Source organism: Sturnus vulgaris, chromosome 3 (assembly GCF_052056855.1).
Source record: "Sturnus vulgaris isolate bStuVul1 chromosome 3, bStuVul1.hap1, whole genome shotgun sequence".
In the NCBI taxonomy this organism is placed as follows: domain Eukaryota; kingdom Metazoa; phylum Chordata; class Aves; order Passeriformes; family Sturnidae; genus Sturnus; species Sturnus vulgaris.
Window position 1 is genome coordinate 8,844,275 of NC_142245.1, and position 26,928 is coordinate 8,871,202.

At 36.6% G+C, this 26,928-nt stretch overlaps 1 protein-coding gene across 6 annotated transcripts in view; it reads right to left on the minus strand.

The window, feature by feature from the left end:
• WDPCP (WD repeat containing planar cell polarity effector) overlaps nt 1-26,928 on the minus strand; it is a 145,736-nt gene that overhangs the window by 86,807 nt on the left and 32,001 nt on the right. For all 6 annotated transcript variants that reach the window (XM_088160943.1, XM_088160945.1, XM_088160942.1 and 3 more), the window contains exons 3-7: nt 12,988-13,070; nt 11,225-11,269; nt 10,379-10,429; nt 7,884-7,954; nt 7,574-7,633 (exon numbers count right to left, since the gene is read on the minus strand). In XM_088160943.1, the coding sequence (XP_088017069.1) occupies nt 7,574-7,633; nt 7,884-7,954; nt 10,379-10,429; nt 11,225-11,269; nt 12,988-13,070 (310 nt within the window). The remainder of the gene's footprint in view (nt 1-7,573; nt 7,634-7,883; nt 7,955-10,378; nt 10,430-11,224; nt 11,270-12,987; nt 13,071-26,928) is intronic.

Below are 26,928 nucleotides of genomic sequence, written 5' to 3' on the forward strand. Positions count from 1 at the left end.
TATATTGTTTGAATAAATAATTGCTCCCTACCACAGAGATAACTGTGAGCACCCAATAAATCCATTCACTTGTTGACATAATGTTTTAGATGTCTCTCTTAGAAAGAAAGAATTTAAACTATTGGACAGGGTTATTTCAGAGTTAATTGAACATTCATGCCTAATTAATTTAAATTAAATGATACATATAATCCTGAAGACTAAGTCACAGTATTTATCAGCTCCTTATGCAATATCTTCTATGAAAGTGTTCAGTGGGAGGAGTTACAAAAACCATTTATTTTTGCATAATTAAACCATTAGTCATTTTCTGAATGCAACTACTACAGCAAAGGAATCAGAAAATAAAGCCCATAAAAAGAACTCTCAGTAGACGGATCTCTGCAGACAAGTCCAGAGGGTCCACCAAAGGCCAGGAATCGGGGACTCCAGCTCTTACTTCTACCTAACTGTAGATTTTTAAAGAGATCCATGTGCTTTTAAAAAACTTAACTACTAAAGAAACACTTGTTCTTGGAGAATTTGGCAGAAAAAAATTCCCTGTTTGTTCTGTGCTGGAGCTGTGAGACAAATATGGCTGAAATATAATCTTTAGAACTTTCTTGCAGTGAAATCCACTGGATTGTATAAATAAAAAGTATGGGGGGCAGGAATGGAGTGATATAATTGGGCATGTCTCTTGTACAATGCTCTGCTCTCAATAATTTAGTTATCAAAATTCTCATTTACATGTATTTTGCTATATTACTATACCTCTGTGCTTTTCAAAGAACAAGTATACTTAAATTATATTCCTGCCCTAACACCTTTAACCAACATGTTTAAAAAATAAATTCTACCAGTGTGCTGTAGAAACAAATAAAACCCTTTGATGTGAAATTAATTTCTAAGAACAAATGACCAATTCCCATCCTGCCAAAGCCTAATCATACATTCGACAGATACGTATAGTCAGTGTTTCAATATTCCCTGTCATGACAGATGTCCTTTAAGGTTTTGTCCTAGGAAAAATGTTAGACACGCTTACACTCATGCAGCTTTTATTACAATCTTTCAAAACTTCAATTTGTCCTTATGTTGAAGTTAGATTAGATAAAATCACAATTTATTTCCAACTTGGTAACATGAAGTCCAGCAAAGTTTGACTGTAGTTGGCTATAACTGTCCAAAAAAACCTGCTGAAAAAAGTGAGGGTTGAAACCCAGGAGCTACCAAACTGTGATGCAAGCAACAATGAAGCAAAATTACATAAATACTCTAGAAAGTTCAGTCCTAAACAACTGAATAGATATCAGCCTGATAGAGGTGAGCAAAACACCCTCAATCTCTCAGTGTTATGAGCCAACAAGAGAGATGGTGCAGTCACGGTGTAAATTCACTTTATGCCTATGTATTAATTTCCTGATAATGGCATAAATCACACCTGTTACAGAGCTAGAATAGAAATCAATGAAAACCTCTCCAGTGTTTCATGACAAGACATTTATATAAATATAAAATATCGTGCTAATGGGTGTGCTTTGCTTTACATCCATGAAACTAGTCATTAAACCAGTGTTATGGATTTTCAGTATTGTATGGATCTCTGTATTATCACTATGGCATGACAGAATCACAGATAGCAGGTAAATGTAGTATCATTTCCATTACTTTTATTGTTTCTCCCATTGTGCTCCTCCTTCTTCCATTTTACAGCAAAATATTCTTTCTCATTATTCTCCTCAGAACTCTTGAGATATGTGGGAAATCTTAAATTGTATTTTAACAAATCTCTGTTATAATAAGTTAGTGTGGTTGGTCCATAGGTTTAAGTTCATTCTTCTAGAAACTTTTAGAGTCTAAATTCAAAAAGTTAATCAGAGACTTTACACACTATATTGCCATGCAAGTTTAGTATTTCATCCATCTCCCTTAAAAAATGCCTGGGATTAGAAATGAGGGGTTTTTTTAATTTGTTCGAGTTTACAATGAAGTACAGGCAGGCACTTAAAGAAAACAGGGCAGTGGTAGGGTCACCACACCTGGAGATATTAAAGATGTGTAGATGTAGAACTTAAGGACAGGTTTTAGTGATGAATTTTGGAGCATTAGGTTAACAGCTGGACTCACTCTTAAAGGTCTTCTCAACCCTAAATGATTCTATGATTCTATGTTTTCATCAAAGATATTCTGTAAAAGAGGAAATACTTATGTGCTCAAATTGAAACCACTATTTCAATTTGCTACATTCTGTGTAGTCTGTGCAAAGACTGTTCCATGATAATAAGATTTAGGTGCTGTTACACATAAACTTGCCTAGTTAAGCTCAAATTTTGGTGGATGGAAGCAGTCCAGTCACAAGCACGAATGAATATAAAGCAAATACGGAAGACTGCAAACTTGGCTTGAACATGGATACACAGTGATCCAACTCCAAATGGAACAGCCCATCAATGCTAAGGAATAAAAGCTAATGTTGGAGGCATTATTTACACAAGGCACTACATCATTCCATCTAACAGATATTAAATTAGGGAAAGAAATTCACAATGACGAAACTCATCATAAATTTTCCAGATTGAAGTACTGTGATGGGAAAAACAGAATCAGGAGAGCTATCTCCAGAGCTTAAACAGTCACAAAATATGAAAGCATGACTTCATACCTATCAGAAGAATATGGCAGAAACTTTGTACTTGAATGTAATCCGAGTAAAATGTTTGGGCATCTGGTTATTCTACATACTGGGAAGGAAGTGCCACTTAATTTCTCTGTTACCGAGGAGCTGAATGTGAAGACTTTGATAGAAAGGATTATCTATTTTATATGCCAAAAATTGTTCCCACTGAGCAAGAAAGGCATAAGTAGCAAAGGATACTCAAATGAAGACTTAGTGCTTCCCTGACAGCAAAGTACTCCAATATGTATTCGAGAGAGTTTTTATTAAGCAAAAGACTTAAGTAGAGGTTCATGACTTATGAACAATATAAGTTGTACAACTAAACAATTTAGTACAACTAAATAATCAACTTAATGGTTTAGTATAAATTAAGCATCAACTTAAGTGGATCCCTTTATCCTCAGAAGCTTGAGCCCTTGACTCTTCATTCATGCAGCTCAGCTGCTTATCAGCCCTTCTACCTAAAAAGATACCTGTGGAGCAAAGCCAGGATTTGCTTCTATCTGATTAAAATTGGAAGAGAAGGAAAATATGCCTGTAATAAATACTGCTGCAAACTGTTTTCCCTTAGAGAGCCCAACTGACAAAGGAATATGCAAAAGAAGAGAATTACAAAGCACTTGTTCAAGCAGGTTCCCAGGGTTTTTCCCCACCTCTTCATTCCAGATTGCTTTCTTAGCCACCCCATCATAATTACTGTGTTGCATGCCTTATTACAGATGAAGTTATTGTTGTTACATGTTACTGTTTCACAATAATCAATGCATTTGTACTTCTAGCTCCAAATATCTAAAACCACACAATACATTGTTGTGATCAAAAGCAATCAAAAGAATTTAATATGAGGGCAGTGTTCCTCTTAGTAATTGGGGATGGGTGCTGGCTTCTCATATTCTAGACAGAATGCCTTGGTTTTGATATCAAATGTGCTATGTCACCATGTGTCTTGCTAAATCAGTTTGATAATGGGCATTGTAGCTCATAGAACAAGCAAGAAAATATTGCTGTGGATCTCAATTCAGAATCCAGTTCTAAGTATGTCGACAATGGCAACAGAAAAACTATTTATACACATACATAAATTGCAAAACAAATACAACTAAATGAAATCAAAACAATTTAGGAAAGTATACATAAATCTTTTTCATTAGCAGGTAACAGATATGATTCATAGCTAGTGCTTGGCTTTTATACAATAAACTGTATAACAATGTTGGCATGCGTTAAACTCAACATCATAATGCAAATGTAAAACTAAAAAACTTTGGAAATCAAATGTTTCAGCTAGATCTCATTTATTTTTACTGCTTTATATTGTAAAAACAAAACTTAACCAATGGCATAATTTCATAGGGAGGTTTCATGATTTTGTGGCAAAACTTAAAAGCATTCCAAAGAATTAGAGAAGGAGTCCAAGACAAGAAGCAGCCAGAGCTGAGCTGAGTAAACGCAATGATACTGATAAAATTAATTCCTTAAGTTATTACTCCTTGGCAGGGAAAGCTGAGAAGTACAGTGGCATCTTATTGTAAAGACTTCTTGTCTTTTTCCTGTCATCCTTCTGTTATGGTGTATTTATTTTCCTTTGACATCAACTGAAGATCACAGGATTATTTCAGCAACTCAACACAGGTCATTAAAGTTGGGGGTCAAAAGTACCATACAGAAATGGTGTGGGTTCAGATCCTCTTGGAACAGAGCTAAAGAGAAGACCTCAGTCCTTTAGGACTCAACAAAACTCTTTTAAATATGAGAGCAAGCTCCTTGACAAAAATCCCTGTACTGTCTAGGTTATGTTTACATGAACTGGCACATCATCTATTTCAGAAGCTCTAAGCAGCGCTGGAATGTATACTTAGGACTGCAAAAATAAAGGTCATTGGGGTTTTTTGGCAATGAAACGTCTAATGCACTGATTGCACACACACACACACACACAAAGTAATAGGATAAAATGCATAAAATGAAAGTCTAACAAAGGTAGAAAACCAGGCCAGCATTATGGTCATTTTAAGCAAACTCATATAGAAAAGCCAACTTTGAGAAATACACTCATGCAATGGACAAGATAATCTGCAGGCAAAATAACTGGATTTCTCATGGGGCATATGCATGAAGTCTAATTGGCCATTTGCACATAAATAGTTAACATGACAGCACGCTTATTTTTAGCAGATACACGCCTAAAATTACAGCCCCCAATTTTTGCCTGTGGGCCACTTCTAAGATGAAAGTGCTGGAGGAAGAGTGAGGGATTAGGAATAGTGGGAGACTTAGGCTACCGAAGGCACACTGGCAGCAGCTCTATGCTTGTTTTATCTGAGGGAAATCACACTAATCTTTTAAAGGACAATCTTGTTTTCATTGCATCACCATTCAGTTTTCTTTCCATTTGTCTTGCTCAAGGTACAGTAGCCATTGAGTTTTTGGATAGCACATTGTCATTACAATGCAAAGGGAAATGCTCCTGGTTCAGCTACAGACATGGCAGATTCAAATATAAATAACAGTTAGTGCAAAATGGGGAAATGTGACTGTTGAGTTAAATATTTTAATTTCTAGAAAGAAGTTTATTTGACATTGTATTGTTACTAAAAACAAAGGAAAAATAGATACTAAAATTAAAACCATATGCTCAAATTTAACCCCAAACACTGAAATTATGAAAATCAGGGTAATCTCTTACATGTTCTTCATGCTGTTTATCTGACACATTGCTTTAACTCTCCAAAGTTAATGCAAATATGGACTCTTCCCACTAGCTCTGGTATTCATCCAAAAAAGGCTGTGAATACAGCAGTGTTATGCCACAGATGACACTGTTGCGTGGTAAGCAGTCTCTGCTGAAACAGTTAATTAGTATTCTGCTTATAATTAAAAAATAAATATACAATATCTTCTCCAGAAGCTTCAGAACATTTGCATCAAAGAGTGCAGTTATTGCTGCCAAATGCTCAAAGACAGATGAGCAGCAGAAAAACAAACCATCTGACATCAAAATTGATAGAAGACAGCTTTTCTTTTCTAGACTCTTCCAAATGGTTCATTTTTCTCTATTTTATTGCCATTTGTTGGAGGTTTTCTATTTTCAGGAAGACAGAAAGTGGAATAACACAATTGTTTTGGCAAAACATTCTAACTCTTGTTGGAGATTTCAATAATCAGTCACTATTAAACAAAAAACATTTTGTTTTGTGATTGAGAAATCAAAAGCAGAATTTAAGGACAGAGAAATGGCTATGATTTTTATCCATAACCTTCACTCTGTTTATATTATAACCTATATCATCACTTATACTCTGGCCTTAGAAGCCATCTGAAAAAACACCCCAAGTACTCAATTTATTAAACTACCCCTTTACATGGTTCAATACTTAATATACTACGATGAAAACACCCATCTCTCTTCTTTCCCATCCTGTAGAAGAAAGAAGTTAAATTGTATTTGTCTCATTCATGTTGATGAGAAACTGAAATAACTTAGAGGATGTGAAATCAAAAAATAAAGAAGAGTTTTACACAGAACTGATAGTCAGCCAAAGATGTTATATTGTAAAGGCAGGATGACAATCCTGGCAAGAAGTTTACTTTTCCAAAGTATGTACTGTACACACTACAGGTGGATGCTGATAAATGGGAGGGGAAGGAAAATGGTACAGGAAGAATGGACAAGGAAAGCTAATGAAGAGACAGCAAACTGGGATGCAAATGAATGCACTCACAGCTAATTGACTTGGTATTCCTTAACCAAATTCCTTTCCTAATCAGAACAATAACAGGAAAAAAATGATTCCCCCAAATCAGCAATTAATATTTAAATCAGCTCTAGAAGATTAACATTCACAGATGTATACTATGTAATTTGTATGTGAATGATATACGTTTACTAGCAGTAAGATCTGATAGGCAAATGTAGCTTAGACAATCATATTTTTATTATTAATATGAAAATACTACACACCATTTGGCATGTCAAGCATTAAAAATTTAGCTATTCCTAAAGGCATTTCTGGAATTTTAGCTGTACAGTGTTTGGATATTTAACAATCATTTTGCTGACACACATTTGGAACTACTTGAATAAGAAGAAAAAATGATGAGTCTGAAAATGCACAAAAGTTAGAAGACAAAGTTCCTTTTCTGAAACAGTAATATTGACAAGTATTCCCCATGCCAAAGCAGTTTCAGATATGACGCATTTCCTCATGAAGGTTGTATAAACATATAAAATTCACTACATATGTTTTTCAGAAGAAGCACATGATTATGGAGCACTTCATGTTCAGCTCTCTTCCCTGCCCTAATCTTCTGTCTTAGTGAGGATGTGACAAAGGGTTTCTTGTACACAAATGTGGAACTCATATAGCCAGAGAACATAACTATATGTGTGCCACATGTCACAATATCTTTCATTCCATAACTTGATTAATGATATAGTTGGTTTAGAGTTATAACTTCCCTTTCATGTTATACAAGCATAAAGTAAAAAGATTTGTGACAGATATATAGATAATTAAGACATAAAAATAATATAACACAGATTCCAGATCTGTCTATATATTTTAAAACATAGCTGCTCCCTCAGCCTGCTATTTTGAGGTACAGGATGTTTTCAGTTTCCCCAAACAGTAATAGTAATATAACAATAACAATAATTAACAATAATAAGAGTAATCACCATCACCATGATCATCTCCTCACAGAATCAAGGCTTTTTAATGTAATTTCTTTGTGTTGATAAACTCCCAGGCTTTTTATTTGAAGCATGCTTTTCAGAGTAGAAATTTAAATAAACTCGATTTACTTAATAAGGGCCCACATATTAAAAGAACTCTGGTGATTTTCTGTTACCATTTTAACACTACTGCTTCCACCACCGACTGAACACTGCAAGACCTTTTGATGACACTGTACCTGACAGGTATGTTTGTTCTTCCATTTGCTCAGCACACATGGACTGTTCTGCATTAAGTCCTAAAGGACAACAGAAAACAGAGAGTGGAGTTGGCAGCACACATTGCCACTATCAGTTAACAGACTTCTGATTTTCCAGTTTACAGATGAAAAATGCCACACAAAGATGCAGCTGTTGTGGAAGACCCCACCAGACAAAAGCACATTTATCATCACTGGGAGAGCTGGATCTTTATAAAAATTAAAGCTGTTGAAAGAGATTTGAAAACCAGAGTATATGTTACTGTGCTTGAACCTTTCTGAACCATACCTCTACCTCCTTGAGTGCATCTCGCAGTTTGTCTGGTCTCTTGGTTTTCAGGATCCAAGGATAATCTCGAGCTGTCAAATAAAAGAGAGGGTGAAAAAATAAAGATGGTAGAGAAATATGTATATATAAGCGATTGTATACATATACATGTGCATGTGTGTGCCAATATACATTTATATATTTATATATTTTAAAAAGTCCTATGAGTTGAACTTCCTTTTCTGTGGAAACACAAACCCAAGATTTCTAGGAGTTACTTTACATGTAAAACTTACTTACAGCTGGAAGGAAATGGTTTCTATTGTCAAAGGATCTGTTTTCGGAAGGCTCAATCATAGGAACAGTTGGCGTGCTCTATCCACAATGACCATGATTTCCCCGTGGCAATTGTGTGCAAAGCTTACCCAGCTGCTAGGCACTTGCAGCAAAAAAGTATCTGCTGTTCAGTATATTACAAGCATCCTAAACTGATTCTATTCTTCTAAACTAATATTTTGTTGTCTAATTTCAAAAAGCAGGCACTAACATGTCTGCAAAATACATGCATGAATATATGCATATACAGAAGTATTAATAACAGGCAAATGTGAATGCCATAACTTACGGAGTCTAGTTATTTATAGTTTGTTCTTGAAAATTTTGTCTGAAGAATCCGCCAAGTCAAGCAAAAAAGAAATTGCATGACTGCTGAAGTCCTTTAACAAATTTATTAGTGCTCAGCACACTACTGTGAAAATTCTGGCCTAATACATTAATTCTAGCAACCAGGAGGCAAAGCTTCCTCTGGAATTGCCAGTAATTGGCTTGTTTCATGGCTAAGAATCAGGCTCTAATAACTTGTGAAATTTCTTCATTTAAAAGTGAGCAGTTTTCTGTTCATAAGCGTACAATAAAACCATGAGAAACTAGAACACAGTGTTTATAATCTATTCCTATTTAAAGGAAACCTGATGAAAAGTTTTGAGCTCCAAGCTGCCAGTTTGTATGCCAACCTCCAGACTGAATGACTTAGCAGTTATGCTTAAACCTCCCTGCAAAAAGGAGCTTACAATAGAAGTGCTATACAGTGAAAAAATGAAGGATTCCATACATCAACAAAAGAGGACACCAGCATACAAATTCTCTTTGTGTTTCATTGGACTGAAGCCAGCATTGGTGGAACTGTTATGATAATATTAATTAGGCATGTAAGATTTTCAATGGGTGCCTTCATAAATACTGGAATATTTATCCACATATGCAAAATGGGAAATTGCCTGGACAGATACCAAACTATCTGTACAAATCAACAGCTGAGAATAAAGTTCCACAGTGCTCCTCTTTGCAAAATGTGCTGTGCAGGCTTTGTGCCAGAGGCAACCCTGCATTCCCAGGGACAAGGTGCAGCAGCTTGAGTTCCTTTTGCCTGTCACACGTGTAAAAGGCACCACTGGGGTTGCTGGTGACAGGGTTTATCTGGGCCTGCTCCTTCTTTCATACATGCAGCCCTGTGGGACAACACTACACTGAGCACAAGTGATGCAAACCTGTGAGGCTCCTCCCTCCCTAAAACCCTCCCTCAGCTCCCCACCTTCCCAGAGCTGCACTGATCCTGCCTGAACAGCATCCTCTGCAACGGGTGTGGATTTGCCACATGGCTGCACCTTCATACCCATCCCAAGCAGGGGATGAAGCCCCCAGAGGGCTTCAACCTGCTCCAAACACACCTTGCAGTATGGGAAGAACTAATCCTTTCAGAACACATTTTTGTCTTCATATGCATGTACAGTTCCATGGGAATTTTCATTTGGATAAGCCAACAGCATAGACATTGCTTTATGAAATTGTCTAAAAAATCAATTAGATTTTTCAGAGTTGTCATGTAATAATGTATGAACATTAATGAATGTTCTGAGCAATGCAGGAGTTATAAAACTTGAGCTAAAGAAAAGTTGCACTAACATAAAAATCTTTAACTGTCACAGTACTGCTGTGTGATAGCATGAACTGAAATTGCTTTTAACCAGATAGAGCAGGGACAGTGCAAATGTTTCAAAGCTAAAATCATTCTATGAAGGCAGCTGATTATTAGTCTGGAATTTGATTTTGGCTGAAAGGATTTTAGTTACAATTTCCAGCTTTAAGCCAGTTCGTGTTGCAAGTCAAGAGACGATTGGGAAAATGTTCATTGCTCATCTGCTAGGCAAATTTCATAAGAAAAATCTGGATTATTTTTGGGACTCCTCTTGACAATGGATTTGAAAAGCAATACACACTACCATGCTTAGCGACAGGGAAAAAAAACCCAAGAGATTGCAAATATACCAGGAAGGAATAATTACAAATTTTCAATTGTTTTGTGCTGTGTAGTCCTGTGATCATCAGTCTTAGACGACATGTGCAGAAAGTTACATTGGAAGCAGTCTGAGGTTATTTTAATGCTCTTCCAGGGGCATAACCAATCCAAATTTCCCATTTGATCTTACTGTAAGAAGAAACTCAGAAAACATCCTTACATTCTGCTAGCTTTTGCTTCTCTTCTAAGAAACTGTGCTTCATCCGTGATGCTAAAGGAAAGAGGATGAAAAGATGAATTAATCCTTACAACTGCTGCCAGCAAATATTAATATTAGAGAGAGGACTAGCACAGTTGAGTAAAACACGAAAATTTCCAAAACAATCAAGGCAGCCCCAATGCTTTCACCCTGTAAGGCAGGTATCTTAAATTCGCAGTGAAAGAAAAGGCTGACACTGCCGCACAGGTGGGCTGGCACCGCCGAGCCCCAGTCCCGCCAGGCAGGAGCGAGGTGAGCCGGGTCCGTCGGTCTGTCTGCACAGGCTCTAGTGACACAGCACTGGCGGAAAGGGGGGCAACTCCAGCCCTACAGCCCCTTCGGACCGTGGGGAGACTTGTAGGATTACCAGGATTAATCAGATGAAGGAAATGGATCGCTCGCCCCAGAATGGCCAGTCCGGAGGGCAGGCAGAGGTGCCCTCTGCTGGGATCGGCGATCACCTGGCAGTGCGCTGAGCTCCACATGACATAAAATATCTTAAAACCCGTAAGAATTCAGAGTGCAAAATCCCACAGAGATTTCTAGTTACATAATGGTTGGGTTTATGTGAATATTTTTCTTTTTTTCTTTTTTTTCCTTCTGTGGTTTAAGAAGTTTTTAAATATTTCTACATTAGTTTGGGGAGAGAAACTTTCAGTGTTTCCTTACTCCATAGAAATACAGAGGTATATACTAACAAGAAATTTGAAGCTGCTTTTTAAGAGCAAGCTTCAAAAGCAAGTTGATGTCAAACACTGAACATCTTGAAGCTTTGTTTAGTTTCAGTTATGGTTATTTCTATTTTACCTGGTTCTTTCTTGTCACTGTACTGGTGGATCCCAATGTCTTCATCTGTACAATTAAATGTAAATACATTAAATTATGGATGTTGCACTAGAAACAGAACACAACTTAGAAAGCAAGGTTCAGCACCTCAATTTTTGCCTGCTAAAGCAGTGTTTGGTATTAAAATACAAGCAGAGCAGATAGCCTGAATACCATTGGGACTTTAAAGAACCAGCAGAGAAAGCATGAAGAAGAATGTGACAAGCCCTTCCGTTTATTTGGAGCTGTCATTTCCCTTTGATTCCCTTCCAGCTGCACACATGCAAAAGTATTTCTACCACCTTCCTAATTGGTATATTTTATGTTCTTTCACAAGAAAAGGTAAGGATCATGGTGAAAATTGTATCTTAGAATAACAACTTTAAAATGTCTTCTGATGACTGACACAGCTGAGCTAAAGGCAACGGGTTGGAGGGGTTTTTTTTAAGATTCATGAACTCATAAAGCTGCTCTTTCAAATGATCCAATATTCCTAATCCACGGCTATTATCATCTAGCTGGTTCCTGTGGCAAAGAAATTTGGATATTTCAGTTGCATAGGGACTGCAACCCCATCAGCCAGTTCCTGATGTGGCTGACAGGTAACACTTAAGGGTGTTTTTGCCACCTGTCATAGCAAGCTCCACTAGGCAGGTCTAAGTACAGCATTATGTTTCATTGTTTTAAAATAATTAGTTTGTCACTGCATCCGTGTCCTCTTGAAGTCAGACAGGAGTATTCCATGGGGAGAAATTCCCTACATGGAAAAAAAATGTAGGAAGGCACTGAAAAGGCAGGCAGGTTTTAAACTAGGACATCATCCTCCCTTCTGCCTCAGAATTTTTGAATGAAGCAGCTAGGCAATGAATAAATGGAAGCAAGAAGGTCAAAAGTGGAAAATAGGCACAGAACTCCACAGCAGACCTTAAATTACAATAAACCACAACTGCGTTTTTACTTAAACCATCAGATTTTTCTATTAAATACAGCTTTTGAGCTTTTGATCTTATTGTTGCCATAAGACAGTTCTCACACAAAGATGAGATGTCAAGGCACACTGAATCAGTATTTAAGTAATAACATGCAGCTGAATATCAATTGATGATTCAAAATAATATTTCAATAAAATTATTGTACAGTACAATTGACATGATGTGCCCTAAATAATCTTTTGATATAGTCCACTTATAAACCAGTGGGGTCTTTTTGGATTATATTTTAGGAATAGCAAGGCAAGATGAATGAAGGTAACTTACACATAGCTAGGAATCAGTTATATGTCTTTTGGAACAATAATAAGACAATAATAAGACTTTTGGAATAATAATAAGACAAATGTATTCTTGTAAGTATGAAATTTCAAGTAATCATGCTAAATACCCAGAACATGCAGCAAACTTTTATTTTTACATTGAGTACAAATCACAACGCCTCTGCTGTTCACTTGACTGTGGATCCTTTACCCAAACTAGTCATTAAACTGAAGCTCACAGTCAAGTAGGCCACAGCTTCTCGAGAAGGAAATGCATCCAATCAAATATAGTCTTAGCATTTTTTACTTGAAAGGATGCTCCAGTTCCATGACAAGACAAGCAAAGAAGCTGACCAAATTCAAACACTGTATTGCTGCTAATCTTCTTTCTCCTATGTATAAAAAGTACTTCATTTGGGTATTCAGAATTTTATATTATTTTAATATCCACAACAAGCTTTGATGATTTCTTTAGTAACAAATAACAGCTCACCTCTAATACGTAAGTTGGTCTTCAAAGACCACAGAAACATCTCAGTCAGGCAGAAGGACATGGTGATATATGGAGGCTTAGAACTAGCAAAAGAAAGAAAGGAACTGCATGAGCCAATTTCTTACCCTCAATTGATGCCTTGGGGTTTTTTTCCAGGCATCCTCATCACCAGGGAAACAGCAAGTATTTTGGAATGTAAGTGCAAGAAGAACCTAGCCCTGATTATATTTTGTTACATGTAAGCTGTAGTTTTTTATCACAATTAAAATGAACAAGGCACGGGAAAGAATAGGATAAGTAATGTAATATAAATACATACACATCAAACATAGAGAGAAAGCAACAATTCTTTAAATGTACAGCTGCTCTCACTAAAACAAATAACTTTGTTCTTGATGCTTCTAATATACACATTATCATCTATTTTTACTGTATTACCTTGACATATGCAAAACTGAATCCACTACTTAAATATGTAGTTTAGATATGAGAATTTGACCATCAGGCTAAATTTTTTAAACTCTCTACATTGGGAAGTGTCAATATAGTTAAGAAACAGTTTTGAACATAGTATTTGCAGGCATTAGTGTCAAAACAAATGATGTCTTTCTAAATAAAAAAAAAAAACAACCCAAACCACTTGGAATATATCAAATAGAACTGACAAAAAAACACGTGAAACATATAGAATATGAGCTGAAGTATTATTGCTATTAATTGCTTGCTAAGTTTTTTTGAACAATCCCTCTGAATATTCCCAGTGAAGGACATGTTGTGTTTCAAAGAAGCATTGGGAATTTTCCTAGACACAGTAACCAGCAGACTCCCCTGAGAAATTTCCTGCAGTGCTGTAGTCATAAATGGGCCACCAGGCCAATTACTTTCACTTCTTCTGCTAAACCTGGGGACCCACTGAAAGCTGGGCTGAGCAGAGGTGTTTACACAATGCAAGTGTTTACACAATGCAGCAACCTTTAGTTGCTTTACCTCTAGTATGTTGCTCAACCTCTAGTGTGGTACTATATTTAAACTTTCTTTTTTTTTTTTAAGTAGTATCTTCATCTGGTTCCCATAAGTGTCATTTAGATAATAAATGAATTTAGATAATAATTGCAGAATTTTTATCACATAGAGTATCAGACCTTTATGCCAAGAGTGCTATGATGAAAAATATGTGCAAAAGTCTCAGGTAGCACCAATGTAGCTGGGAGTCCTTGAGGTATTATCACTCAAACTAATATTTATGTTGAAAAACTGCCTAATCCACCAAAATAGCACCAAGTGGAAATAGCATTTTCTTTCCACTGATCCCCAAATGTACAAAAAGTCTTGCTGACTTAATAAATCCCATGGTTATGTCGAAAAACCCCACAAAAACAAAACTGCAAGAACAAACAAAAAAAGCTTACAACACACACCACACACCTAGTAAAAGGAATACACCTTCATCTTAGGTGAGAATGAGGTTCAGAAAAAAATGCAGGATTAGGAGCATGGTGGTCTGTTGAGCATGAGAACCATTTTTGGTATAAATACAGATGACGGCAGTCTCTCTTTTACTAAAGATGGGCTATTAGGACTAAAGCAAAAGGAGATTGTATGATACAATTTTATCTGTTTTCTCATTTTCTACTTACTTTCTTATGTTAGCAAGTGAAACAAAACTTGCATTCCCCAGGGCCCATGAGATCTTAGATTATAATCTCTCATTAATAGGAAGTCATCAAATTGACTGAGCTTCTCAAAATCCTATCATGGCTTAACTAAAACAAAACCCACACACCTTCTTCAAGTGGCAGATGATCTGTTCAGCAGGAGAGAAGGTACATCTGCCCTGAAGCAAGGTGGGGTGAGGTGACCTTGGCTGGACACCAGGTGCTCACCAAAGCTGCTCTCCTCTGCTCAGCAGCACAGGAAAGAGAAAATAGAATTAAAGGCTGTAAGGTAAGATAAGGGCAAGGAGAGATCACTGACTGTCTGCCATCATGGGCAAAATACGGACTTGGAGAAATCACTTTAATATAATATCGAACAAGATAATGAGAAATAAAATAAAATCTTCCCCCCACTACCAAAATCTTGCTGCACAAACCCAAAACACAAAGTAAGACTAAAAGACTTCGGCATGACAGATGATCTAACATAAAGTGCCCAAATTATTCCAAAGCTCTTGAATGTAGGCTCCATGGGCACTTCTAGCTGTGTCCTCCTATTGAATATAATGCCATCCCATAATGCTTTAATGCTGCTGAGTGCCTTCCCCGCTGAAAGATCAGAAAATAATTTCAAGTCCTTTTTTAAACGTTTTCAGACACATAGAGGGAACTAGCCAAAGAGCAGAAACAAGTTTTCAAATGGGCATTCAGTGTCCAAGAGTCATACTTTTAAGAAATTTGTCCTCAAAAACAAGAAAAAAAGAAATTTTGCAAGAGAATGTTAAAAACCCACACTTCTAAAGAACACCCTTTCACTTTCACACTGAATAATGAAGCAAAATTCTCTTTGTGCCTATAAAGGGAGAAGAGATTTGTCAATTACCAGAATCTTGAGAATTTAGATTTTTTCTTCTTCCTTTCCTTGGATTCTGAGCAGTCACTAATCAGCTAATCATTAGAATGCTTGCTACTGTTGTGCCAGTGAAAACGGACAACTGCCCAAAAATACTGTTCCAGTCTAACAAACTCTAATCTGAAATACCTTCAGATTAGTTACATTCTACAGTAAAAATAAAAAAAAGACAGAGAACTTGCTTTTATAACAAAATATGGTGTTTTCAAGTCAGAGTACTATTTTCAGAGGAATTATTCTTTCTTGTTCCCTTTGAAGGAATACAGGCCAACTTTCAGAGTTATGCAACTACATCTCACCATTTCCCACATCATTATATTCCAGCACAATGGGGATGAGGATGATGATGACAAAGTGATCTTTTTGTATTTAAAAAGTGCCTCTCAGGATTTACAATATTCCTTTTACTCCACAAGCTGGGCCCCACAATTGCAAAAAAGGTAGATGTGAAAACAGAAAAATTCTTCCCATTGAGCTTTAAGCATTCTATCCCTCCCCCTTTAATATTGATTAGAATTTGGAAAAAATGAGTTGAAATAACTGTCCTGTTAATGTAAAACTGGAATTCAGCGTAACAGCTGGTTCTTTTTCTGTCTCACACAACATTTACTTTCTTCCTTTACAATGTCACCGCAAACAACAGGGATATTTTAGTGGTTGCAAAAGCTTACAAATGGAGATGTTTTGCAATGGTCAGCCTGTGCCAGTATCTGCATGAGGACTGTTTTGTTTAAAAAAAATCCTCAATTTGGTAACTATTCATAAGAAAATAACTGCCCTGCCACTTTATAAAATCAGCAAATGCTGAAATTGATATCAAGAGTCCTCTCTGACACCTCCAATGTTCTGTCATGACAAATAATTAGAAACTATGCACTGCCTGAGTGATCTAAGGCACTGGTGCTGCATTTCTACTCTTTCCATACTCACCTGGGAGAGAAGGGTATGGTGAAAGGCAGTGCTCAGCTCCCAAAGTGAGTACATCCCAAAAACACCTCTGAAAACATACCAGGAGCAATCTAGAGCTAGAGAACAGGAGATGCTGACTACAACAGACCACCTGAATTTTGCAGTATATGTGCCAGAAGCATGGCTCATTGTGACAACACTATCCAAAGCTTTCCTAGAAGAATAAACCCTGTAGCTGCCATGATACAGGACAGTCTGTTACGACCATCTACCTATTCCATTGAAGGTGGGCGCAGGAATGTGCTCCCAGAAAACCAGCACTCCTAGTGAAAAAGCAGCAAACAAGGGGGATCTCCCCCAAAATATTGACATTGTTTGGGGCACGCTCTTAGGAGTTAAAGCAAGGTAAAATACAAAGTTAGTCAGGAACAGGTCCCTGTATGCCATGGCAAAGTTACAAAACTGCTGCAATGGCATTAATATATGATGAGGATGCTTTGGATATGGGGTTGGACAGAGATTATAGGACAAAATGCCCAAATAAAAGAAAACACTGCAGAATCTATTTTCGCTACTTACGTGTCATCGGATTTTCTTGGCAAATAATATAATACCAGGAATTATTTTATAAAACTCGTCATAGGCCAGTCTTTGGTGGTCTCCTATTCCATGGAAACAGACAATCATAGAATATCCTGAGTTAAGGGGGACCCATAAGGATCATTGAAGCCCAACTCCTGGCCCTGCATGATTCTTGAACTTTGGCAAGATGCTGAGCCTGTTCCAGTGACCAATCACCCTCTGGGTGAAAAATCTTTTCCTAATATCCAACAAAAACCTCCCATGACACAGCTTCAGGCCTTTCCCTCAGGTCCTGTCACTGGTCACCAGAGAGAAGAGATCAGTGCCTGCCCCTCCTTTCCCCTCATGAGGATGTTGAAGACCTCACTGAGGTCTCCCTGCAGCCTCCTCCAGGCTGAACAGACCAAGTGCCCTCAGCCACTGGCTGTGGCCTCCCCTGCAAACCCTTCACCATCCTGATGGCCTCTTTTGAACACTCTCTAATAGGCTAATGCTTTTTAATGTTCTTAGTGCCCAAAACTGCCCTCAGCACTCGAGGTGAGGCTGCCCCAGTGCAGAGCAGAGCAGGACAATCCCCTCCCTTGCCTGGCTGGCAATGCTGTGCCTGATGCCCTCCCAGGACACAGGTGGCCCTCCTGGCTGCCAGGGCACTGCTGACTCATGTTCAACTTGCCACTGACCAAGACCCCATGGCACTGCTCTCCAGCCTCTCATTCCCCAGTCTGTACATCCAGGGCTGCACCATCCCAGGTGCAGAACTGGGGTGCATTCATCTTCCACAGGTCTAAGTTTTTTCAGAGAAATGGAAAATGTAATAGCTGCAATGAACTCTAATTCACAAAAATACATATTTTTAAATTTAATTTTGGATTGATTACACAATAGCTCAACTAGCTGTACATACCAGAGCAGATTACACTCCACCTTACTTCTGTCTCCCTTCCTCCACCTCGCAAAGGTTAACATCTAATTTCTGGCACTGCTACAGCTCACTCACAATAGCTAATTCTTAACTTAGACACCTAATGTTCAACAAACAAGGTTTCTGTGAAATAATATTTGGAGTAGAAATCACTGCCTGTTTTTTCCTCCTGTTCGTGACCAATTTGTCCTTCACCAAGGAGAGAAACTCCCTGCAGCACAAGTATGATTCAAAAATGTAGTATTTGACCCTGGAAGTTGAATTTTAGATTGAATTACCTGCATTAGATCATTAGCTACTTGCTATATGCTTTATGTTGATACAACAATTTCTTTGTATAAAACACATTAAATAAAATTTTAGACATATCATCTTTCACATGTTTAGCTACACTGACTTAAATTTTAGTGTAATTATTCATTTTAAAATTGACCAGTTAAATTTTTTCTCTATCATGTTCTCACAAATAAAAAATGCAAAATATTCTCCCAATCTTACAAGACAGGCTTCATCCTTTTATAGCTGTATGAAGCCACAGCCTGTTTGATATATAATAAAACACATATTGAAAAAAAGTTAATAAAATCATGAGAATTTGTAAAACTTCATTTTGTAGTCTGAAACAATCCAGATTCTTCCTTCACAGCTCAAAGTTCTTACAACAAGTGTCAGCAGCACAGCAATTACAAGAAAACGCTTATTTTATGCACATTTATTGATAGTTTTAATTTGGTTTCTTAAGAATGATGCTTAAGAAGGACGCTTATGTCCTTGTGTCTGTCTAACCTTTTTAAGCTTTTAATCCATCGATCTAAATTAGCTAGAAGTAATCTGACTTGTTTTCGCACAAAACAAATTGTTAAAAATATGTAATTCCTGAAAATGCTGACCCAATCTGCAGGTGGGCAGAAGGGAAGACTCCATGCACCAGAACTGAAGAATGCACAGGGTAGTTCAGGCCCTTTGCTTTTTTGTAAATCTATCCCAGCTGGGGAATGTTGCTGTGTGCCCAGTTGGATGATCTAGCAAAGTTCTTATCTCTGACACTGGTCCAAGTGCTCATAGTAGAGCATGAGATGGGCACATGTGAACACTTCCTTGCCCCTGTGTGGAAATTCACCAACTACAGGAGTCCAATCAGGTTGTAAGGCATTGGCTCGATGGGCCCATTGGTCAGAACATCTCTGAATTTTTAGTCACACCACTTATAAATTTCATGAATGTTTGGATGTAAGACACTGTGTAAATAGCACAGAGTGACACAATTTTAGGTTAGAAGTTAAATGGGTGCAAAGATGGCATTCTGATCTATCCTCCTGTCTTTGTATTTTAGGAACAGTAATTCTGTCACCTATGCAGGAAATAAGCTATTGGGACTGCATTCTTAAATGTTTCAGTCATTTAATTGCAGAAGCTTGGGTTTATTTCCTGGTAAGTAGAGGTTCCAGTCTCCATCTTTCACATTGCAGTGGCAAAGCCTGAGACGTATGCACCATCACTGGAACTCTGCAGTGCCTTATAAACTGCACCTGGGTTGGAGTTTCATTTCCAGTGAATGCTGGTCTGTCACTCCTGATCAGATCAAAAACACTGTGACTACACAAAGCAAAAGTCTGACCTGATCAACAAACACAAATTTGAATCAAGCAGGCTATTAATCCATTCTGTAATGACAACTGCAAGCTGGCTTTGGCAGTCCCCACTCTCTTACTGTGTTGGCTCCCTGATGCCTCTGCTCCCACTGCACCTTCCCCTGCACAGACAGGCTTGGGCTTCACTTCCTTTTCTTCTATTTCTCTTAGATGCTGGTTGAGCTCCGACCCCTCACCTGCAGTTATTTCTGAGCCTTGGCCAATCCCTTCTCACAATTACTGCTCCTGGCACTGAAACCCCGTCTGAGATCCTGGCTATCTTCAGCAGTTCAGCAGCACAGTGGGCTTCATTCTCATATTCATTTACTTCTTCTTTAAATCCCTTTTCCACTGAGAAAAGAACTGTAGATTTTGTAGTATAAATGAAAATCAGATCCCCTAAGACCAACCTCTGATTTCAAGAAGTAGAAATACAGGAATGTTTCTATAAATCTGTGCAGTGCATAATAACTCATATTACAATATTGGTTTAGGAGAATTTTTAACAAACACAAAGATAAATTATCATACATCTGAATCTCTAGGCAAGTATTTACTGTTGCTACTTTTTTCTCTTCAGACCCTAATGATTCAGAATATTTTTGCCAAAGAAATGAATGAAGCAAATTCTTATAATTATTCTAACTTCCCCAATCTAAATAGGAAAACTATTTTGTAGATGGGTGAACAACACACAGGAGCTCTCTGTATCAAAATACATACTAAAACTTCTATTGTAAGAAAGGCCTAAATATGGCTTGCAGAATAATCATGGAAAGGAAATACATTATCTGATAACTCAAGAATTCTGGCATGAAAATTATACATTGCAAATTTATTCCCATATGCTGTAAAGCTGTATCATGTTCCATTAAATTATTTTTGTGAGGTTTGTTTTATGAATCTGAAAATAGTCCTCTTTTTTGTGATTACAATTCTATGTACTGAGTTTTCATACTTTAATATATTTGCATATTTAACGATAAAATATACATATAGCTCCTTAAGAACATTAAGATTATTTGACACAAAGTAAGAACAATGAAAATCGGTAAATGCTCTAAAATATATTCTGTAAAACAGAACAAATATTTTCTCTCCAGCTGATATCAATTATTTCTTGCACAATTAATTGGGGAAAAGGGCACATGGGACATTATTCAGAATGGGAATTGTTGGCTTCAACAGCTGTCCAGTTCATCCTCTGAGGTCTGAACTAAAAACTCTGTCTACTAGATAGAGGGTGCTGAAATTCAAGGACACATGCAAAGATACTACAGAAAATCTATATGGGATAATTTGTTGCCACCAAATTGATTGTTCATGTGTCAAAACCGAGGCCCAGTTTTTGCTGAGTTATCACTCAAGTAGAAGATGACAGGATCAGAAACTGAATTCTGCCACACTGCTGTGGCTCCTGCCTTCAGAAACACACTTCCAATACACATTATTGGTCCACTCTTTCGAAAGACAGCTATTGATTAACTGAACAGATAATAAGATTAACAATGGTGAAGCAGAATTAATTTGAGAGAGGTAATGCCATTTGTCAAGAAGACACTTCAGTTTATGTATCAGCCACACCTCTGACAACCTTAATGAAGCTAAGAACCATTCTCCAATTGATACTGCAGGCAAGTATTACAATCTATAACAACTTTCAGACAGAGTGGGTGTGAAAAGTTAAGAAGGTCACAGAAAATAGATATAATTGACCTGGCTTTTTACTTCACAGAGCGAAAAGTTCATATACACATTTTGATAAAGACCCTGAAGGCCTTTATATAAACCAGATAGTAGATAACTGATCCGAACAGCAGATATCCAGTGCTGACATGACATGAGGCAATTACAGAAGTACTAAATGTCAAGCTGTTTTACGACATTCTTTTAGATAGTGTTTGCTGTTGTAAATAACCCAATTTTTCAATACTAAAGGTCAGTAGGTCATAAAATTTTGTAGCAATATTTCCTTATCACCAGCCAAAGGAGGAGAAAACAAAATCTCTCTTTTTTTAAGCTAAGCAGAAAGAAGGTGGAAAGGCCTGCAAATAATCCAAGCACAGGAAAAGTCCTTGCTCCACTGCCCTACCATTGTTGCAATTCCTGTTTGTGAGGAAGTTTATATTGGCAGGTCTTTAAACTTAGAACACTATTTCTCTTTGAAAATGAATGATGTTAATGTGAGGGTTTGCAGCAGTGCTGCAGACAGCAGATCTAAATTGTTTCTTTTCATTTGTGCCTCTATGCATTGGCATCCTAGTTCATCAGCTGCCTTGCAGCATGGGCTGCTATGAAACAAACAATGATCAGAACAACAATTAAGTCCAAAGCAATGGGTTAAACAGAATTCAGTCTGAATTTTAACTATATTTGCACCTAAACAAATAAGATTCTTCTATATTTTTATGCAGTATTTCAGATTTAGCTATCACCCAACTAACCAGATCTGTACAGATGTCAGGTAAAGAGCAGCACTCGAAAATACAGTACAACCAACCATTTAGTTTTCCATTTAAGAGCTGTACCAACTAATTTCTTGCTCAACTGTACAGCTCTGGTATTTAACATTTTATACTCTGCATGCTCATTGAGTACGTGTTTAAAGAATTTTCTAAAGAACATTGGTAAACACATTGATTTCATTTATAAATCTTGCAAATTTTTAAGCTGCCTTTATAAAATAGAAATGTATTTCTGAGTACATTGTATGAGTTGAATAAATTTACTAGAACAAGCGGATTATTTTTAGAGCTACAACATCTTTAAATGTTGGGTTTTGCCTTCATTTTTAGAATGTTTTTACATTTAAATAATTTCCAGTAGTTATGTTGACCTATTTTGTTTAGATGCAGACAATATATTTTAGGCAAGCAATAAATTAAGCTCTACTAATATTTGAAAATCACCTTTGAATAGCCTTTTGCAAGGCTCATTGAGATTCTTGTTTGTGAGCATTTATTTTTAAATGTTTTTTTCTGCTACACTTGAATTCTAGTTAATCCAGTGAGACTTGTATCTTGGTTTCTTCAATGGAATATTAGAAAAACTACAATGCGTGTGTGTCAGACTTCCTTTTAAGAAAGATTTGATTGCAAACACAAACAAAAAGCTTTTCTTCTTTTGTACTCCTTTATGATCTTCAAACAAGTTTCTATGAAAAGGACTAGTATTTTTTCAACTTTAAGCCATACTCACCTTTGCAGTTAGAAAAAAAAAAGAAAATTTCATGTGACAATAATTAATTCCTGATTGTAATGTTACAGTATATTTTATTTTGCATTCTAATTATACAGATATACAAAAGGGAAAATAACTCTGAAGAAAAAACTGCACTTATTTAAGCATTTTCATAATTTAAATACAACTGTTGAGCAGTGGGGTTGTATATAAACTAAAATATATACAGATTTTAAGATTGAACTACGAACTCTTCTACCACCCTTGAGAAAACCATGACATTAAAATAATCAGTCTGTAAGTATAGCTAGTTTCAGAAAACTACCTCATTAAAAATGCAAACAAGATAGGTCCAAAATGGTCAAAAGCTCAAATCAGCTTAATTCTACCTCTTATGGGAACAGAGTAAGACCAGCTGTCAGTCAGATCCCTGCAGTTGCCTTTGCCCAATATTTAAAACAGTTTTAGTCTCAAGGTTGCCCTACAACATAAAGGCAATAGATTTACTAACTTCCAGCACCATTCCTATACATTTGAGTATCTATAGAAAAGAGAAATCGAGTTTTAGGATCTGCAAAGAGATCACATAGATAATGGATGGCATCTAACATTTTTAAGGAAAACTTTCCTCTTGCTAACAGTACTATCACCATCAGATAAATACTGTAAGGTGCTACTTTATTATTAACTTCATCTGAAAAAGCAGAACATTACAGTAGCTTTATTTGAAATACTAGATATTGATATTGATGGAGAGGCAATTTCAACCACCAGTCCTAGTTTCATGTATGCAAGAGCTCTAAATTCTGGCTGGTATGAACCAGTAGTTCATCTTAGCTTCTGTAAAATAATGTAGTGGTGGAAGTCATAGGTGCTATGCATAAAATGAAAATTTAAATGTAAAATGAATTTTTATGCAACTCCTCGTACTTCAGAAACAACAATTGCAGTATCTTCACAACACATAGTCAAATTATGGAGAGAAACGTGAATTGGATCCCCCTATTTTTTCAGATAATACTGGTGATATGTTCTCTGACTTCAGTCTTATTGTCTTACTAGTTCAGCTGTATATTGAGGGTGTTTTTCTAGTGGCCAGATTTGAAGGAGATGAGATACACAGAAAAAAAATGTGTCTCCTTACTATCTTTAGTCATGAGTTACGAGTAGCAAGTATATTTCTTCATCTATCCTTTCTTTTCATTACAATGCAATTATTTGCTCTAGTCCCATCATTACCTAATGGATTTACGGTACTTGTTGGAAAAAAGTCATATGAAGCAGCTCTTGTTAATACAAGAAATATTTACTGAAGGAATCAATCCTGTTAAAATTATAAAGCATAATATCAGAAGGTGTAATTAACTTACAAAAGTAAGTTTAAATTAATCAGTCATTGTTACCTGGTTTTAATTTTAAAATACCAGTTGTGAATTCAACCAGGGATTTACAACAGCTACTCAAATATGCTACCAGCAGAAAAATCCATGTAGCTCATTTTCAAAGAGTTTCTAACTTTAAATTGGATTCTGTTATCATTCAGCTCAGAAGAAAAACTACTACTGGGTCAATTGGTCAAAGCTCCTAGTGGGAGGAGTGTGCACACAAATATTTTGTTCTAAGGTACAATAACTATTCTGATTTGCACAAGGATAGTGCCAAATACATCAGATTGGGGCTAAAGTTTGCTGGGCAAACATTATAAACTGTTGCATTACAGATTTCCTTGGTATCTTCTTATACTGTTTTTATAAGTCTCATCTAAAAATGTTTTTGAAAATCTATGAACAACTACCTTTATAATGACATGACATAACCCTCAATGCCCAATACCTTCAAAGCATTCACATTTCCAGTTACCTATGTGTTTATTTAGAAGATCCAAATTTTATATAGAAACAACAGGATAGCCAATATCCAGCAATTCACAGTATCCAATAATTCAGTCCATGCTAAAGAAATATGTTTTACTTTTGCCTACGTTTCACTCTCAAATTTAAAAAAAAATACTTGAGTCAGAACTAGACAGTGCAGGCACTAAAGCAAAAATGTACACCTTTTAACAGATAAAAGAAGTAAGTGAGTACATAATACATAAATGAGTATCAAACAATCTCTTGGAAGAATTAGAATTAAATTAGTTATACAATCATGCATGTCAGCTTCAAAAAGCACACCCATTGATGCTGAAATTCACATTAAATACATATGCAAATACTAAATTCCTGAGTTGTTAGTGAATATGATGTCAGGAAGATTCAGCCATTTTAATTCCATGTGTTCTTGCAATGTAAACATTGCCTTTCAAAAAGAAAGGTCCTCACAATCTCAGGAAAGATATTGTGCTGTACATATAAAACTAGAGACAGCAGTACCAGCACCCCTTTGTGCAAATATGCTGCAATGAGCATATCAGCATATACTGGTGCAATAAAGATGTGGACACTTATGCCTGAAGGGGCAGTTGGCTACCCTTTTTAAAGCTTAGGAGGCTATATGGCTCCTAAAGAAGCTCCTGAAGAAGGTTTTGATCTCTTTCCTTTCTAAGCTCTGTGCCAGTTCCTACAGCTGTCAACTAACATTTTATTCAAGATGGTCTTTGGAAGTTTGGGCAGCTTTCAAAAGCTATTGGATATCAGAAATCGTTACCTTGAATCTGAAAATTATTGCAAAGATGTATCAACTTCTCCAGGAGGCGTATTTTCAGAATCACCATCTCCAAGAGCTGGCTTTAACAAAGACTTGCAGGTGGCAGATTTCTTTACTGAGTGCTCGTGACCATTCCTGGGCATAGAACTGAGATGTACTGCTTTGTGCTATGTTCCACTTTTGAATTTTAATGGCTTTTATTCAATCAGTCTTAGGAACTGATTACATAACTGCAGAATTTTCTCTTAGAAATCTTTTTATTTCCATTCTCCTTCACTCACCTTGCACCAATGTCCTGGGTCAGAAGTGCAGGCTTTAAATCTGTATTCCTAAGACAAATGACTATAAATCCTGTTCCCTACTCTGCTGCCTGCACATTCTTAAAGCAGAGACATAGCATTTTTAAGTTTGCTACTGAATCAGGAATTATGATGATTTTAGAGAAAAAAAACCCACCCAGCTGTATTGCACTGAGAGTTTTATTTTTAAATCTTTACTAGCAATGGCAGAAATTTGCAAACTGCATCTATTTTACTATTCTTGCTGCAAATATATGCAGTGGAGTTATAGTGAATAAACGTATTTCTAAACAAGGCAGTAATAATGTGGCAAGTGCTATAATATACAGGTGCTCATCTCTCTCATTAATTAGGTAAGAGACCAGCCCATTTTTCACTTGCATGAGGTCCGTGTATATTTTCCTTTTTTTTTTTTTTTACAGTAACAATTATGAAATGTAATTATTTTGCTGTTTTGAATCATTCCAACTTCGTTCAATCACCTTTAGTTATCTGCATCTTAATCCTCTGAATTCCAAGAATAGTAGTTCAGGAAGAAATGCAAATTAAAGAAGAAAATGGATAATTCCAGGAAACATAAAATGATTCCTTGTTAAATCTACAAATACTTAAAGTTAAGTAAATTGGGTTTCAAGGAAAGAGAGCTCCTTGGTGCAGAAGCACCCTCTAATGGCTGCCTCCTGACTGCTCTGAATCACAACTCGAAGAGCAATTTAATAGCTCCCCTAAAAAGCAAGGGAAACTGCTAAGATACAAAAAAAAAGGGAGGGGAAATGTGAATATATGTATACACACACACATATTCACATTTCACATGCAGTCTCTTGCACATCCTTAACACAGAAAAAGAGCATCATGAAATCTGACAAACTTTTTTCTCTGGAGCCTGTATTTCCTTTTAAAACAATATTCTCCACTTAGTATATAAAATAGCTTTTTACCTTTTCCCAGGCTCTAACCATTCTTCAACATTTAAAGACAAACAGAAACTGAATTTCCTCTCTTATCTAAATTAACTTTTACAAAAGAAAACGTTAATTTGCTTTAAGAAAAATGCCATACTAAGTCTAAATCATAAAATCATTTATGCTAGAAGGAACGTGGAAGTCAGTGGGTCCAATCCCCTGCACAAGCTGGCCAGCTCTGAAGTTGCATCCCAATAGTAAAATACTATATAAGAAAATAAAAATCCTTTTGGTGC